The sequence below is a fragment of the Vigna angularis genome, chromosome 11, assembly GCF_016808095.1.
Source record: "Vigna angularis cultivar LongXiaoDou No.4 chromosome 11, ASM1680809v1, whole genome shotgun sequence".
Classification (NCBI taxonomy): domain Eukaryota; kingdom Viridiplantae; phylum Streptophyta; class Magnoliopsida; order Fabales; family Fabaceae; genus Vigna; species Vigna angularis.
This window is the reverse complement of record NC_068980.1, coordinates 1,770,077-1,788,734: the sequence shown is the minus strand read 5'-3', so window position 1 is coordinate 1,788,734 and position 18,658 is coordinate 1,770,077. Positions and strand designations below refer to the sequence as shown.

The 18,658-nt window shown below is 33.0% G+C and overlaps 2 protein-coding genes across 8 annotated transcripts; both read right to left on the bottom strand.

Annotated features, from left to right (window-relative positions):
* Window positions 1-44: 44 nt before the first annotated feature.
* Window positions 45-5,730, bottom strand: LOC108334307 (transcription factor MYBS3). 7 transcript variants are annotated; one of them, XM_052870453.1, is made up of 4 exons: window positions 5,074-5,730; window positions 2,669-2,877; window positions 1,800-2,192; window positions 45-407 (listed from the first exon to the last, which is right to left on the bottom strand). In XM_052870453.1, the coding sequence occupies exons 1-4, from the start codon at window positions 5,390-5,392 to the stop codon at window positions 306-308; spliced, it is 1,023 nt and encodes a 340-aa protein (XP_052726413.1). In that variant the 5' UTR covers window positions 5,393-5,730; the 3' UTR covers window positions 45-305. The 7 variants fall into 7 exon arrangements, with proteins under 7 accessions (XP_052726413.1, XP_052726409.1, XP_052726410.1 ...); XM_052870449.1 differs by having other exon boundaries at window positions 45-542; window positions 1,633-2,192; window positions 5,074-5,729; XM_052870450.1 differs by having other exon boundaries at window positions 1,633-2,192; window positions 5,074-5,729.
* Window positions 5,731-14,110: 8,380 nt separating this feature from the next.
* Window positions 14,111-15,364, bottom strand: LOC128194743 (uncharacterized). The gene has a single exon (XM_052870755.1). It carries the CDS (start codon window positions 15,362-15,364, stop codon window positions 14,111-14,113), a length of 1,254 nt encoding a protein of 417 aa, XP_052726715.1.
* Window positions 15,365-18,658: the final 3,294 nt, after the last annotated feature.

Below are 18,658 nucleotides of genomic sequence, written 5' to 3'. Positions count from 1 at the left end.
TAGTCTTGAACTAACCTTTATATGTTTTTAACTAGAAAGTAAACTGGACAAAACAAAATAAGCTTTAATTAGTAACTATAACACAAAGTTAGAATCTTAACATGTTTGGGTGCTGCTTTCATGATCATTTTCATACCACTAGAAAACACTGCCTGTATCTCCTATTTCCTAAAGCGATCGAGGAAGATCCAATGACATTGAAAGGGACGTGATTGGAGCAGAACATAGTGACTCAGATGGATTTCATGTCACACACTCACAGCACCTGAAAAAGCATAGCAGTTGTTTCCTTTCCTTTCCTTTTCTCATCGTCGAATAATCAAGGCTGTGGGAATTGATGCAATCTTGGAGAGGTTTGCTGAGGTTGCTTTCTCAGTTCTCAGTGGCTTTAGGGGGTTATTCTTGTTCTGCAAAAGCATCAATTCTACTAATCATCTACAGAATCCACTGTGTGGACGATACTGTTGAAAGCAACAAGCATGGCCACTAAAGGCAACTTTTCCTCTGTCCGCCAAAATTTTATCCTAATGCATGACAAGATCCTTGTACCAAACATGGAAAAGGAGCTAATAAACCACCAGTAAACAAATGAGCCTAATGAATATGAACCTTTCTATAAAAGATATGATATATAATACCACATAATGCTCCTAGTCTGCTGTCAACAGAAAATGCATGCAATTTCATCACATTTTTAAATGATACGAGATAGTTCCAGACAATGTGTTCTTACATATACTTTGGGAGAAGTTGTCAAGAGATCTCATAGTAAACAATATTTCTGAATATGTGGCTTAACTGAAAATATTGGACTGTAATTATTACTAATGTTATCCACGGATCAAAATTAATATTTTATTTTGATAGTAATTCTAAATTTCAGTTATCAAAATTTAAAAAAAAAAATACTTTCTATGGGAAAACAGCCTCAACGAGACGTATAATACAGCATTTAAAATTAGTCCATTAGTTTTCAATTTGACAAGTTCGAATTATCCATTAGACAAATCACATAATTCTGTCCACCCAAGACTAATTATTAGTTATTTACACGTATGTATAAATCATAAATTCTTGTTAAAAGCATATACAGTTTTTTTTCAAAACATACGAATTGGTACATCACACAACACATTGCGGGAGAGCTGGAACACTGGCTAGACAACAATTATGACTCAATTTGGATTAACTTTTTAACTCATAAGAACCGTTTAATTAAAATAAACATTTGATTCCTAAGTATTTTTAAATGTATGTATAGATTTAAATGAGTACAAAAAATTAAGATGCATAAATTAATTTTAACAACTACTAAACATTAGACTCACTTTACATAATTCACTTTATTTTGTTTTTGGTCAATCGGTGTAACTATTTGTTGAAATCTTCATCAAAATTAACCCTAAATAACCAAACCTAGAGGTACAAAGACCTCCTGGTGATATTTGATTATTAAAGCTTCATTTGTTTACAGTTAGAAAGAATAAATATTTGCCAATAATTGATCTAACCTGAGCTACATGCCACCATATAACTTGCTCTACTGATTGGAAGGTTAAACACTAGGGCTCAGAAAAAAAAAATATATATGATAGTACAAACGAAAAGAAGAGCAAAAGAAGGCTTAATTACTGCTGCTATCTTCACCAGACCTTAAAAGCTCAAACCGCTTGAATTGCTTTGTTCTTGCCAGTTTTTAAATCGGAACCACCAACTGGAGCATTTGCATGGAATGCTGACTGCCTAGAGGGTTCCCCTAACAACTTTAAGGAAAGTGGGGAAGGCTCTCTATCACGTACCTGTGTTTCCCCAATGCTGAGATGAGACATTCCCACGAGTTCGTCAACATTGACAGGTTCCTTGGCAATGACTGGGATTGGCCTGTGGACCTGATGATGGGATGTCTCTCCTCCCTTAACTTCTTCAAAAGGAGCTGCAGCTGATGGCCATATGGGAAATGGAACAGGTAAATAAGTGGGGAAGAATCCATGAGGAGCCATTGATGTCAGTCCGTTTGATCCCATCATAGTTTCATTGGTCTGTTCCATGTTTTCTTGAGAAGTTTCCATGGGTTCAAATTCTGATTTGAGGGAGAGATTTAGTGAAGGCTGCGATTTTCCAGTACAAGGTTGCGAGTTCTCAGAAGGTGGAAGCAGAACTTGTTCTTCTGGCACAGAAGGTGGATCTGAAGTCTGACATGATTAAAAATAAAAGTTAGCCAGAGATGCAGAGGAAAAATATTACCACTACGTTTACAAAAGAATCTTAGAGCATAACTAATTGGCAGTGTCCAGCAAGAACAAAGATGACCCATTTACTTGACAAATACATAATACTGTAAGTGCATCATGGTAACAGAAAAGTTTATCTAAAGCAAAATCCAGAGTCGAATGTCCAATAAAGTTGTCATTTGTCATGATATTCAGCCCAAGCAAAACCTTGGTGTTTTTCAATAAAGACATGACACGTATTCACAAGAAACTAGATGTGCAATGGGAATAAAAAACTATTAAACTTATAGCAGAGAAGAGATGGCATGTATTCTCGTGTATGGCTGTTCATGCACAAGCAAGAACGACACTAATTTTCCCTCCATTAGAAAACATTGAGGCATAATAAGATGTGCGCATGATTTCCAATTAGATGTGATACGATGAATAAAACCAACCATATCCGGAACCATGTCAAAAAGGCTGGAACGTCTCTTTCTCCTGGTAGCATGACTTTGTCGGATAAAATACTTCTGGGCATGACTTGCTACTTGAGTAGGGGTCCTTGTTACGACAAAATTACGTGCTATGCCACGCCAGTCTCCTTTGCCCAGCTTCTGCAGACCAATTAAGAACAGCCTATGCTCTTCTTCAGTCCACGCAACACCTAAAACAAACGAGTAAATACTGAATAAAGTAATCCAATCACCAGACACAAAAGGGTATGTGAGAAAATAAGGTACTCCCACCCTCTGTCTTGTTTAGATTCTTTCATCTAAATCAAGAAAAACATTATATCCTTTATTTTCAACACGATTTTAAATAAGTTACTATTATACTTCTTTCAGTTTTCTCCTTACAAACAATTTTCAATGCATGATCAAATTGGAAGTAAGAGCATAAATAGGAAAAAAAAGTATTATTTTTAAATTTTACAATTACAGATAAAAAGGAACAATTTTTCCTTCAAAAAGTGACCATTAAATAGGAACAGTGGGACTAAGTACCAAAGTAGAAAACATTATAGATAAGGTAATAGGTATGACATAATGGGATTAGTGTCAATAGAGAGTTAATTTCAGTTAATTACCTTACTTCCTTCCTTTTTAAGTGTGTTTCATGTTCCTTTGGAGAAAGATAAGGGTATATAACAAAATAAAAAGTAATTAAGGTTATCTTAAACTTTAAATATAAAATTCAAATAAAAACAAAAATATATTTCAAAAATGGACCCTAAAGAAAAAACCATGGGAGTAGTACTTTCCTTTGTAACTAAAATTAATGAGTGAGTTTGTATGCGTATTAAATACTCTTTTTTACCTTTTCTTGTTTCTGTTGTTTTCTGTACATAAACCAGTTTCCTTGTCAGTAAAATTGTAAAGAATCCGTTTCTTTTTCTTCTAAAAGTGTAACAAAATTTACTGAAGTTAACTATCTGTTGACCATTGATTAGAACCGAACATCACCATTCCAAGAGTTAAAGATTTCATGTGACTGAATCTCTCTGGAAGAAGAGGGTCCTAGTTAAACAAACTATAGCCTACAGAGAACGGAATATCAAGAATAATAAATAGCATTCTCAGCAAAAAAATTCAATTACAAAGCCACCTTAGGACGAATAGCAAATCATCAACAAAATTGTTGGCTTTGAAATTGGGCAGAGAATATCAATGAATATTCGTCAACAAATTTCTACACTTGAAAACACGTTGTCATGAAATTTATGCTATTACACAACGATTGGTATCGAAAGAAGGCAGCAGTCATTCAGATGAAAGAAGGCACCAGTCATTCAGATGAAAGAAGGCACCAGTCATTCAGATAAAACGTTAACTTAAAACCTTCACATAAATATGCAAATAATAAGCATAAACATAATTTGATTGTCTTTCCCTTTGAAAATACTTCATGCATTTAGCCCTGTGATTTTTCTATTAAACTACTAAGCATTCAAGTATGACCCCTGTCCAAAGGGGGGGATAACCAAAAGTCATGATTGTGTCTATCTTAAAGCCAAACATGATAATTAATTACCACACCAACTCTGCCTATTTAGGTATCAAGCAGATCATGATTAATAAACAAAAGCTACTGTTTGCCAAAATTACAAAAACAAATAAATGTGCAACAAACAACAGTAACTAAACTAGTTAAACCATCCAAGAACATTGCTTAGAGAGGTAATTAGACTCAAGCAACAAACTCTCAATCAGGTTTGAACAGATTCCACAAGCCAGAAATGCCAGTAATTGTCAAATAAGCACATTTACTTCTCTTTTTTTAATTGCTGGCACCATAATGGATGCCCCAATTTTCGATATCCCAAATAAATTAAATGGATGCGGAAATATACCACCGCTTGCCCATGTAAGAATTCGTTAATATTATTTTAATCAATATTATCATCAAGTGATAAAAAATTGAAGTTAAAATTGTATGATATCATACAAATTCAATGAACCGGCATGCCATGAGCTCCCAACTGGAGTATGATATCATACACGCTATATAATAAATGATCCGCATTCGTCCAAATTACCCACCAATCAAGACATTAAATACAGCCATTGCCCCCTGGGAGGACCAGCAACTGCATAAAACACTAAGGAGAAAACCAAAATACACTAGTTCCAAGACAGGGAAGGTTGGAAAAAACATGGTATTTAACATAGACATTTAGGAAATGCAAGAAATAAGAAATCCTCAAACAACACAAATAGGGAATGAAAAAACAAAACTAACAGGACAAACAAAATGTGAAACCAACAAATAAAATAAATTCCGATTCGGATTCCAATTCCAATTATAGCGAAATAAGCTAAATAAAAGGGTAAAGAAATGGAGAAATGGAAACCATGAGAACCTTTTTTTCTTTCACCGCGGCGGTTAGCGAAGGTGGAGATATGGGCGGGGTCGTCGGACAAGTAACCTTGGGGCTCATGAGGCGGGTCGGAGCAGGGAGAGCTTGGATTGGGAGAGGAGGCGGCGAGGTTGGAGGAAGAGGGAGAAGAATGGTGGTGTGTGGAGGCGAGGTTAAGGTTTCCCATACTGGCACTTTTCTTTATGATTGATCCATCCGTCAGTCTCACCCCGAACAGCTTGACGCCGGCGCCCACCCCCCGCGACGGGCACGTGCGGGAGTTGTGGCCGTTGTTGCTGCAGTGGGAGCACCGCCGAGTCATGCCGATCCTCGCCGCGTGACTCGGTCCAGGGAGGGAGGGAGGGATGGATGGAGAGAGAAAGTGAAGAAAAGAGAAGAAGAGGAATAAGGAGAGGAAAGGAAAATAGAAAATGGTTATGGAAAAGGAAATTGGAACTATGAATCGAGAGAAGGGATATGGAAAGAATGCATGTGTTTGGTTAATTAAGGTAAAACACAGAACAGGGTGGTGGTGGTGATGGATAATTCCGGGTTTTAGGAATATCCTCGAGGTTAAATCTGGAATTCTAAATTAACGCCTCTTTTATCATTTTGTGTCAGTGGAACGCGTTCCATCGCTGGTTCCTCTTCCTTCCTTTTTCCTTTTCTTTCCATCTCTCTATATACATCATCCTCTCATCACTCCCAAGGCTTCAATTAATTCCTTTTTATTTTTATTTTACACTTATTTTATATTTATATTTCCTATAAATAAATCATGTACATCCTTTTCATAAATATTTATTTAATATAAAAAATTGATTTACATAAACACTTATTAAATGAGAAATATGAGCCGTTTCGTGGAAGCATGCTAGTGATTACTCCTCAACTGAGTCCACAGAGAAAAAAAAAAAATAGCAGCGTGTTGTTCTCACGTGATGGCACGTACATTACACTTCCAAACACGTGCCTGTAGAGTGAGCCAATGGATTAATCATAAATAAATAAAAGTGCTTCCATGACATTGCCTATATTGCACTGTTCAGTACATTTTTTTTTTAATATTCAGTAATAATCACGTATAATAATAAAATATGATTAAATTTTATAATTTTGTTATATTGTTATAGATTATTTGTATTTATTTTACTAAAAATAATTATTTTAATTTAAAAATTAGTTCAATTGAAAAAGAAAATGATTAAATAAAAAAATAATAATTTTAAAAAATAATAAAATTAATTGTAAAAAATATCATCAAAAATATAATAAAAAATAAAATATGAACAAAGAGAAAATCTTTATATAATGTTCTAAATAAGGTTAAGTTTGGTTAAACAAAACGGCACTTTGCTTTAATTGACATACAAAAAAAAAAATTAATATAACGTTTTCCTTCATTTAAGTCATTAGGACAATTTCTTTATTCCCGTTGCACAAATATTTTAAATAATCAACAGCATGAATATCACCTCTTCTTATCATGAAAATGATTCATTAATACAATTTTAAGAAAATAAAAATTAAATCTGAAAGTTACTTTCTATTTGACGTCTTAAAAAATGCTTCTGTTTAATAAAGATAGTGATAATTATTCTGAGACTGTGGTATTATGTTATATTCTTTCAATCAAAGTTATCTAGTAGCATTATTTATTTGGATAAGGATTTCTTTTTTTTCAATCTCTATCCTAAATTATAAAAAAAGTTCTGAGACAGCTTTTTGTGCTTGACTTTGACTCTTCAGTGCGGAAATATTTGAGCACCAATATTTAATTTAATTCTTTGGTTATTATATAATCGAACTTTCAATAATATGAAAACTGCATGTTAAATATAAAATAAATATTATATGCATTGAATTTCATTCATGAAACAGTAATTTAAATCTGAATTGTTTAATGTAAAAGAAAGAATGCGCAATTATCGGCAATGGATGGATAGTATTTGATTAGATTTAATTTGTGGTGAAGTGATTGGGAGGTGTTTGGATCAAATTAGGACTCTAGAAAAGGCCAATGAATGTGCTTTACGGATTAGAGAGATCAGTAACAAGACACGTGGAACATATGGTGGGCCCCACCTACCTTACGTGGGCTTCACGCCATTACACGTCACCGTGTTTTCTCTTCACATAATCTAAAACGAATATCTCTTCATTTTTAAAATGGATCTGTTTTAATAAAATAATTTTAGTTTAAAAAAAAATATGATTTTCATAATCCTAATACCTAAAATCCAAATTTATTTATTTATTTAGAGATGGGAAACTTATATACTTTGTTTCATTTTCACAACTAACAAAATAAGTTAAAATGTAATAACTAATTAAATAATAATTAACCATTAAAAGTTATCTTTGATTAAAGTTTTTATTCTTTTATTTTATTTATTTTGTACAATTCATTCTGTCTAATACTAAAGTTTTTCCTTCTTTTTGTTTGTGCGAAGCCCGAGAACACTATGGTCTTTGATCCTGTCTCAAATAATGATAAGGATAAGGTCTTATTGTATAGTTTTATAACAAGTAATGAAAGGAAGATAATATTTTTAATAATTTGTATGTAAAAAGGTTGGTTTTGCTAAGAATTAAAGTTGAATATGATTGATAACTTTAAAGAAATAAATGACAAAAATTGAGGTTATAGAGATTCATTCACTCGACAAGACAAGACTTGAGGGAGTAAACAAATATTGTTGGTGATCCAAATAATTGTCTTCATAAACTTTAGTCGTAAGTAATCAATATTATTCACCTACACATGTACGGACATGTGACCATCACTTATACAATCAGAATGCTAAATATCTGGAATAGAAGAGTGTACAAACACACATAGTCAACGGTCAAACTTTGCAGACTCTAATTGTCTCCTATGATTTTTTAATTCTATATTATTTGTCACTTCAATATATTTGGAAATGCATATAACATAAAGTCTTTCAATGTATTTACCTTTTACTTTCTTTTTTTTATCCTCATAGTGTTACGTTTCTTCGACAATTGTCGACTTATCTTATATCATGCATAAGTCATACACTATACACATATATAATAATAATAATAACAGCGATTTAAATGAAAGTTATAAACAATTGATTTAAATATTATATTGTTATGTTAAATTTAGATTTATGTCAGTGGAGGGTTGACATTATGAAACATCTGTGATAAAACAAATCATATACAAACTTACATGTATTAATATACTATATAATACATTAAATAGAAACATAAAATTTCTAATATCTATTCTATTATTAGAACACATTTGTTTTTACATTTTATCCTTTAAACAATTACTTTTGTATTTGATTTTTTTTAATTTAACTTTTTTCAAAATAAAGTATTATTTACAATAAAATTATAAAAATAACTTATATTTCTCTTTATATATATATAATAAATCATAAATATATTATTCCCTTGCCACCGGTTATTCGAGTTAAATTAAAAATTTCAAGATATTCCTACTTTTTTTTCTCGCACTCCTCCCACTTATTCATTGTCTATCTCCTTTCACTTTCTTTCCATCGACTCACACTTCTTTATAAAATGTTTGGTTATAATTGTATTTTTAATTTGATTTTTCTTATTATTGTTCACATTCCATTTATTATGGATTTCTACTCCAAAATTATGAATTGCGGCTTGTCTAAATGTAACCTTATCTCACTTTCTTTTTTCCTCTTTTTTTCTCTTTAATTAACTAACTGTTATTAATATTATTTCATTATAATAATAATATTATTATTTTTAATTAATTGAATTTTTTTTATATATTATAATTTAACACACACACACACATATATATATATATATATATATATATATATATATATATATATATATATATATATTATCGACAACGTTGTTAATCAACACATTCAAAGAGGATAGAATAAATGTAACATGCCAATATCTCACGCCGGATAATTCATAATTTATATATTGTAACATTACATTTACGGTAATATCCCGTAATCTCACACTTATAAATTCATAATTAATATATGTCTACACATGTTTTAAACTCAGATTTCAATTATAAACTCATAAATATAATTCGAATTCTTCTAACTTATTCTTCTGTCTCTCTCTTCATTGGCATTGGATCAGACGACAATCCTTCGTCTGCTCCCGTATAACGAATTATACGATCATCGCACATACCCAAACACAAAACAAACACAAACAAGTAGGGTGAGTTAACATGCAACAAATCATTTAAAACATGTATAATTACCTTGATATAAACATCATATAATAATTATGTTCGACACCCTCATACCACAATTCCTATTAGACACTCGTCTCACAATACCCAATAGACACCACAATACCCAATAGACACTCATCCGGATGATACGTTGATGAGCGGTCACGGGAGGTTATGCACTTGGAATGACTTCTACTTCTTCTTACAAATACACTTCCAAAATACTTCATACCATTCACAAGGTTAGTCCCCTCACTATGTCCAAAACCGGCACATAGACCAGGACCTCCTGCTCCTCTCACCACATAATTCATCCCTCTCTACTTGAGACTGGATTATTATTAGAGTATCAGGATAGCCTCCAACTACGGGACCCTCAACATCAACATATACACAAATACCATAATATTACTGAATCTCTCCACGAGACTCATACCATACTCATATTCCTCAACTCACATTATACCCCTACAAAATCTCCCTATATCACTTATATCATGTTTAGATGCATAAATTCAATTGCAATATAATAAAATGCAATTATCACAATTATAATTCATAATTCCATATCTACCACAAAAACATGAATTCATCAAACATTTCCATTCCAACAAGATATATTGCACAATATTTTAACAATACAAAATCTGTTAAATAGGATTTAAGTTAAAAACTTGTCGAGTAGACTTCCAGGAAAGAGAGGTGCGTCACAATGGACAACTTAAGTACCAAGTCTTTCCTTAGCCAAAGTGTTCCTCAACTAGTTTTTAACAAATTTCTTATTTACAGATTCAAAACAACAACATATAATATTAACACCGAATTTCAATATAGATAAACATACAGTAAGCATTAACAGTATTCATACAGAATTTCAATATATGAATAGTAATAAAACAATACTAAGTTATAATATAAAAGCATAGAAATACTAAATCATAATATAAAAGCACAGAAAAGTTAGCTCCCCTACCTCTATTCCAGACTTAATCTCCTGCTCCGAATTTGTTTCTCCCGAAACCCTTCAGAACCTCTACTCTTCTTGCAACTAAAAATTTTTCCTAACTCTTTCTTCTCTATTTCTCAAGCTCTCACTTGATTTCTCTTCTCTTGGTGCAAAATAACCTTCCCTCCTATGGCTATTTATAGGTAAAAAAAAATTTACTATTCATTAATATTTTAATATTATTTATTATTTTAATACTATTTAAAAATAATATTTCAATCATTTTCTCACCAAATCTGATCCTAATTTCTACCTACTACTTTCTTCCATGCTAAGAAATCTTAATGCTGAAAATTTATTTTTACTATTTACTTTTTACTATTTACTATTTACTTTTTACTATTCAATTTAAAAAAATTTACTAAATAAGTTACCAAAAATTTGAACCTCTCCTTCTAAAATTACTATAATTTTATATCCAAAATTTACAATTTTCTATCCATTAAAATTATTATTAATAATAAAATACTAAAATTTACTACTATATATATATATATATATATATATATATATATATATCTTTTTTTTTTCATGAATCTTACATTCTCCCCAACAACAAAAGTTTTCGTCCCCGAAAATTCTATACTTCAAGAAAATAGTTGAGGATATAATTGCTTCATCTCTTCTTCTAGTTCCCATGTAGAGTCACCTGTCCTCTTATCCCAAACTACCCTGACTAAATTAATAGTTTTTCCTCTAAGTTCCTTTGTTTTAGTATCTTCTATACAAACAGGTTGTACTTCTACTGAGAGGTCCTCTCGGATTTGAATCTCCTCTATTTCTATAATGTGAGAAGGGTCAGGTACATACTTTCTTAGTTGGGAGACATGAAAAACTGAATGAAGATTGGCCAATTGAGGGGGTAGCGCAATCTCGTAAGCGACTAGCCCAATTCGTCTCAAAATTTGGTATGGACCAATGAACTTAGGAGAAAGTTTCCTGGAGCGAAGTGCTCTTCCAACACCCGTGGTTGAAGTTACTCGCAGAAAAACATGGTCCCCAGCCGCAAACTCTAATGGTCTCCTCCTTTGATCTGCATACGATTTTTGTCTACTCTGAGAAGCCTTCATTCTTTCCCGTATCAATTTTACTTTGTTGGTGGTTTGTTGTAGTAGCTCAAGTCCTATTAAAACTGATTCACCATCTTGATACCAGCATAACGGAGTTTGACATCGTCTGCCATACAGAGCCTCATAAGGTGCCATACCTATACTTGCTTGGAAACTGTTGTTATAGGTAAATTCCACAAGAGGAAGTATTTCATCCCAACTACCAAGATGATCTAATACACAAGTTCTCAACAGATCTTCTAATGACTGGATAGTCCTTTCAGATTGTCCATCAGTTTGGGGATGATATGCGGAACTCATTCGTAATTTACTGCCCATAGCTTCCTGTAAGGTTTGCCAGAATCTAGAAGTAAATCTTGGGTCTCTGTCTGACACAATGCTAGAAGGTATACCGTGCAATCTCACTATTTCCTTTATGTACAATTGTGTCAGCTTAGTCATTGACATTCTCAGATTTATTGCCAAGAAGTGAGCACTTTTTGTCAATCGATCAATGATGACCCAGATGGCATCATTACCCTTTATTGTTCGTGGTAAATGGGTAACAAAATCCATAGCAATGCTATCCCATTTCCACTCTGGTATGTCTAATTGTTGTAGCATTCCTCCAGGCCTTTGGTGTTCCACTTTTGCCTTTTGGCAAGTCAAACAAGCTGCTACAAACTGTGCTACTTCCTTCTTCATTCCTGGCCACCAAAAGGACTCCTTAAGATCTTGATACATTTTAGTCATGTCGGGATGCATGCTAAAACGACTCTTGTGTCCTTCTTCAAGGATTAATCTTTTTATTTCTGCATTGTCTGGTACACATATTCTACTTCTAAATTTTAATACTCCATCAGGTCCTAACCTAAACTCTTTAATTGATTCTGTTTTGATCATTTCTGCTATCTCTTTCAGGTTAGGATCCACCAATTGTTTCTCTTTGATTAAAGTTAGAAAGTCGCTAGATATAGTCAAATTACTACATCTAATGAAATCTACTTCATATTCCATATGTAGCTTGAGATCTCTGAATTTCTCCACCAATTCCAATTCTTTGATCATCATATGAGAAACATGTACCATCTTCCTACTCAAAGCATCAGCTACTACATTCGCCTTTCCCGGATGGTACAAAAGTTTGAAGTCATAATCCTTTAAAAACTCCATCCACCGCCTTTGCCTCATATTTAGCTCTTTTTGGTCAAATAGGTACTTCAAACTTTTGTGATCGCTGAATACTTGAAATTGGACACCATAAAGATAGTGTCGCCAAATCTTCAGAGAAAATACTACTGCTGCCAATTCTAGATCATGAGTAGGATAATTCTTCTCATGAACCTTTAATTGTCTTGAAGCATAAGCCACCACCTTCCTTTCTTGCATAAGCACACATCCTAACCCCTGGTGTGAAGCATCACAATAAATCTCAAAAGATTTACTTGGATTCGGGATAATCAATATTGGTGCACTTGTCAACCTATGCTTTAATTCCAGGAAGCTTTTCTCACACTTATCTGTCCAAACAAACGGTTGATCTTTGCGAGTTAGCTGGGTTAAAGGCGCTACTATTTTAGAAAAACCTTCTATAAATTTTCTATAGTATCCAGCTAAACCCACAAAGCTTCGTATTTCCGTCGTAGTCTTTGGTTTCTCCCACCGTAGCACTGCTTCCACCTTGGTTGGATCCACTGCTATGCCTTGAGCTGATATAACATGTCCCAAGAATTGTACCTCGTGTATCCAGAATTCACACTTTGACAACTTTGCATATAGTTTCTTTTCTCTCAAGATCTCAAGCACAATTCTTAGGTGCCTCTCATGTTCTTCTCGACTTTTGGAATAAATAAGTATGTCATCTATAAAGACTACGACAAACTTATCTAAAAAGGGTTGAAAGATTCTGTTCATGTAATCCATGAACAAAGCTGGAGCATTAGTTACCCCGAATGGCATAACTACATACTCGTAATGCCCGTATCTTGATCTAAAAGCAGTCTTCTGTACATCTTCAGCTTTAACCAAAAGTTGATGATATCCAGACCTTAGATCTATCTTTGAAAATACTTGAGCTCCATGCAACTGATCCATCAAATCGTCAATCCTAGGCAAAGGATACTTGTTCTTAATGGTTAGCTTGTTCAACTGCCTGTAGTCAACACACAATCTAGAGCTACCATCTTTCTTCTTCACTAGCAGTACCGGTGCTCCCCATGGTGATACGCTTGGTCGGATGAATTGTTTTTCCAATAACTCTTCAATTTGCTTCTTCAGCTCTGCCAACTCTGCGGGGGCCATTCGATATGGAGATATCGATACGGGTCCAGCTCCAGGTATTAAATCGATGGAAAATTCTACTTCTCGTTGAGGTGGTAATCCTGGTATTTCTTCTGGGAATACATCACTAAACTCATTAACTATGGGAATATCAAGATTTTGTTTATCTTTCTCAATTTCCACATGAGTCAAGATAATGAAACACAGAGATCCATCTTTTACTTCCTTCAACACTTGTTGTAATGACAACAACTCCGCTTCTTCAGGATCAGGGAAAATTAACTCCTTCTTGTTACAGTCTATAAGGATACGATTGGTAGATAACCAATCCATTCCTAGGATTACATCTAAACCTTGTAGAGGTAAAGATATAAGATGTACTTTGAACCTACGTCCTTCTACAATGATTGGACATTGAGGACACATCCTTGATGTTTTTATCAATTTAGAGGCCGGTGTAGATACTATAAGATCATACTGCAGCTATTTTACAGGTAGGTTCAACTCTTGAATAAGAGTTTCAGACAAAAAGGAGTGTGTCGCTCCAGAATCAAACAATACATTCAAGTCTCTACCAGCTATATTACAACATCCAATGATGAGAGTACCTGATTTGGCAGCTTCTGCTCCCGTTAAGGCATAGACTCTCCCAGTCGCTTGTGGTTTATTGTCAGTCCTTCCCTGTTGAGGCGGTTGTTGAGGTTGAGTTGTTCCTCTTCTGTTAGAGAAACAATCTCTAGCAAAATGTCCTTCAGCTCCGCAAAGAAAACACTTGTTGCGTAGATTAACTTGTGGACAGACGCTTTTCAGATGAGGTCCTCCGCAGACGAAACATTGGATTATTCTCTGTTGGTGTTGTTGCTGATGAGGATTCCTCTGAGGTTGTGGTCTGTCATAAGGTCGATTCTTTACATGTCGTTCAACTCGTGATCCAGATGGTCCTCCTACCCTTGGTAACTTCTGAACTTCAATCTCACTTATTAACCTTTCTACAGCTTTGGCATGTTCTACTAAAGCAGCAAACTCCTTAATAGCTAAAGGATTCACAGCTAGTTGAATGTTTGCTCTCAATCCATTTTTGAATTTCCTGCACCTCCATTCTTCATTTGACGGTTGGGTGTAGAAACGAACCAAGTGTTTGAACCTGTCTGCATATTCAGCTACGGATTTGTTGCCTTGCACCAGCTGCAAGAACTCCACCTCTTTCAAATGTCTCACACTGTCTGGAAAGTACTCAGCATAAAATTTATTCTTAAAAATTTCCCAAGTTATAATCTCACCACTTTCCTCTAATACCAGCTTTGTGTTGTTCCACCAGTGTGCTGCTTCCCCAGATAGCTGATACTCAGAGTATGCCAACCTAGTTTCGGGTGGACACCTCTTTGCTTCAAAAATCTTTTCCAAGTTCCTTATCCAGAGATCAGCTTCATCCGGACTCGTTTTCCCATTAAAAATAGCTGGACGATGTTGCAGAAAATTTTCTAAGGTCCATTCCTGAACTCTCTGAGGTTGAGCTTCCATATGGGTGCCATTCTCGGCTAGTTGTCTTAAGGTTTCCGCATGTTGTCTTTGGCTCGCTTCAGAATTTAGTCTGGCCGCTTCTAACTGTTGTAGGGCCGTTGTGTGCTGTTGCATTAAAGCAGCTCCCTGTTGTTGAAGAGCGGATGCGATAGATTCTAAAGCCCTTGCAAGGCTAGGTACCTCAGGGGTTTCACGATTGGGTTGTCTACGAGCCATTTCTCTCTGTTCATACAGAGAATTATTGTTATCATAATTTATAATATGAGTTTGTAGGATTAATCCACAACTCTTAGGTCGTCTTAAGGACGAACCGCTCTGATACCATTAATGTAACATGCCAATATCTCACGCCGGATAATTCATAATTTATATATTGTAACATTACATTTACGGTAATATCCCGTAATCTCACACTTATAAATTCATAATTAATATATGTCTACACATGTTTTAAACTCAGATTTCAATTATAAACTCATAAATATAATTCGAATTCTTCTAACTTATTCTTCTGTCTCTCTCTTCATTGGCATTGGATCAGACGACAATCCTTCGTCTGCTCCCGTATAACGAATTATACGATCATCGCACATACCCAAACACAAAACAAACACAAACAAGTAGGGTGAGTTAACATGCAACAAATCATTTAAAACATGTATAATTACCTTGATATAAACATCATATAATAATTATGTTCGACACCCTCATACCACAATTCCTATTAGACACTCGTCTCACAATACCCAATAGACACCACAATACCCAATAGACACTCATCCGGATGATACGTTGATGAGCGGTCACGGGAGGTTATGCACTTGGAATGACTTCTACTTCTTCTTACAAATACACTTCCAAAATACTTCATACCATTCACAAGGTTAGTCCCCTCACTATGTCCAAAACCGGCACATAGACCAGGACCTCCTGCTCCTCTCACCACATAATTCATCCCTCTCTACTTGAGACTGGATTATTATTAGAGTATCAGGATAGCCTCCAACTACGGGACCCTCAACATCAACATATACACAAATACCATAATATTACTGAATCTCTCCACGAGACTCATACCATACTCATATTCCTCAACTCACATTATACCCCTACAAAATCTCCCTATATCACTTATATCATGTTTAGATGCATAAATTCAATTGCAATATAATAAAATGCAATTATCACAATTATAATTCATAATTCCATATCTACCACAAAAACATGAATTCATCAAACATTTCCATTCCAACAAGATATATTGCACAATATTTTAACAATACAAAATCTGTTAAATAGGATTTAAGTTAAAAACTTGTCGAGTAGACTTCCAGGAAAGAGAGGTGCGTCACAATGGACAACTTAAGTACCAAGTCTTTCCTTAGCCAAAGTGTTCCTCAACTAGTTTTTAACAAATTTCTTATTTACAGATTCAAAACAACAACATATAATATTAACACCGAATTTCAATATAGATAAACATACAGTAAGCATTAACAGTATTCATACAGAATTTCAATATATGAATAGTAATAAAACAATACTAAGTTATAATATAAAAGCATAGAAATACTAAATCATAATATAAAAGCACAGAAAAGTTAGCTCCCCTACCTCTATTCCAGACTTAATCTCCTGCTCCGAATTTGTTTCTCCCGAAACCCTTCAGAACCTCTACTCTTCTTGCAACTAAAAATTTTTCCTAACTCTTTCTTCTCTATTTCTCAAGCTCTCACTTGATTTCTCTTCTCTTGGTGCAAAATAACCTTCCCTCCTATGGCTATTTATAGGTAAAAAAAAATTTACTATTCATTAATATTTTAATATTATTTATTATTTTAATATTATTTAAAAATAATATTTCAATCATTTTCTCACCAAATCTGATCCTAATTTCTACCTACTACTTTCTTCCATGCTAAGAAATCTTAATGCTGAAAATTTATTTTTACTATTTACTTTTTACTATTTACTATTTACTTTTTACTATTCAATTTAAAAAAATTTACTAAATAAGTTACCAAAAATTTGAACCTCTCCTTCTAAAATTACTATAATTTTATATCCAAAATTTACAATTTTCTATCCATTAAAATTATTATTAATAATAAAATACTAAAATTTACTACTATATATATATATATATATATATATCTTTTTTTTTTCATGAATCTTACAATAAATAAATACAAATATTGATAAAAACCGAATTACTTACCAACATCCCAATTGATATTACTTTATATTATTCATTGACTTTTTAGTTCATACAAGACTATCCTAAAATCATAGTAAACCAAGTTTTATACTTCTCCCCGTCAAATCCATTTCAATCCTTTAATAAAAACAAAATCCAAAATATCACAAATTAAGAATTTTTTTTTTCAAAGTTTAATCAATTGAGTGAAAGACATTCCACCTGTTTAAGAACTAGCACATAAAAGAAGTTTAAATTGATTGATGTTAGAACAGAATTACGAGTTAAAACTTGAAGGACTAATTATATAAAGTAAATTTTATTAAATCAACATATAGATCTTAAAATCCAAAACTGTATTTTCTAAAATATTGTTGAATACATAATAAAAACATATTTTATTGTAAAAACATAATTGTATTTTCTAAACCCTATAACAGAAAAATATTTTAAAAAATACAAGAAAAATATCTTTTATAAGCACTCGTTATTACAACGACTATTATTGGTTCCACCTTATAAAGAACTACTGTGCATTTATAATACAAATTGCTATATAATAAACTTCACCATTTATTACTGTATAAAAACATATTAAATTAAAATAAAATATATTTCTCTTTGATTTATTATTGACAAAGGTTAATAAAAAATTAAAATAATACTTGATGTAGCAAAGTGTAGTTTTCTCCAAAACCAAAAATGAATAAACATCAAAGCATTAGTTTAGAAACAGATGATACTTTCTGTTCGTCCTTCCAAAACTTAAAAGCAGAACCAAAACCCAAACATAAAAATGATGAAAAATATAAATCCTAATTAAACAAAAATATTATATTTTGATAAAGAAAGTGTAAATATGTAGTATGTAAAAGTTAAAAGAAAGTTTGTATATAACCTCTCAAATATTATCTTCCTTATCTGTCAATGTGTCAAGCTCACTGTGTAGTGTGTGAAGTTTCCCAACAAGTAATCATAAATAGATATTCACATTATGATTAGAAGATGTCACTGAACAAATATAGAACTCAGAGTTAAGATGATACATTTATATTAAAACATGAGATACAATGTATGTAGTTTATGCAAATGTAAAAATGATGTAAGATGGCTTGCACAAGAGTGTGTTTCTACTAATTGAAAATAAAAGAAATAAGGAATCCAATAGAATTATTTTTATTTATGAAAAAATGCATTTAGCGAGAGTACATTTTTCCAATTTTATCCATATGTAAGGAAAAGAAAATAAAAGTGGGGGCAAACTTAAAAAGAATTACAGGTGAGCTAAAAGGTAATGATAATCCATATTTAGC

What these genes read in the sequence shown, in the direction of transcription:
- LOC128194743 (XM_052870755.1), bottom strand. Translation starts at nt 15,364, where the DNA reads ATGGCTCGTAGACAACCCAATCGTGAAACCCCTGAGGTACCTAGCCTT.
- LOC108334307 (XM_052870449.1), bottom strand. Translation starts at nt 5,392, where the DNA reads ATGACTCGGCGGTGCTCCCACTGCAGCAACAACGGCCACAACTCCCGC. An exon ending in CCGCGGTGAAAGAAAAAAAG is followed by an intron (nt 2,878 to 5,073) that starts GTTCTCATGGTT and finishes CGTTTGTTTTAG; the next exon opens with GTGTTGCGTGGACTGAAGAA. An exon ending in TTGACATGGTTCCGGATATG is followed by an intron (nt 2,193 to 2,668) that starts GTTGGTTTTATT and finishes TAATCATGTCAG; the next exon opens with ACTTCAGATCCACCTTCTGT.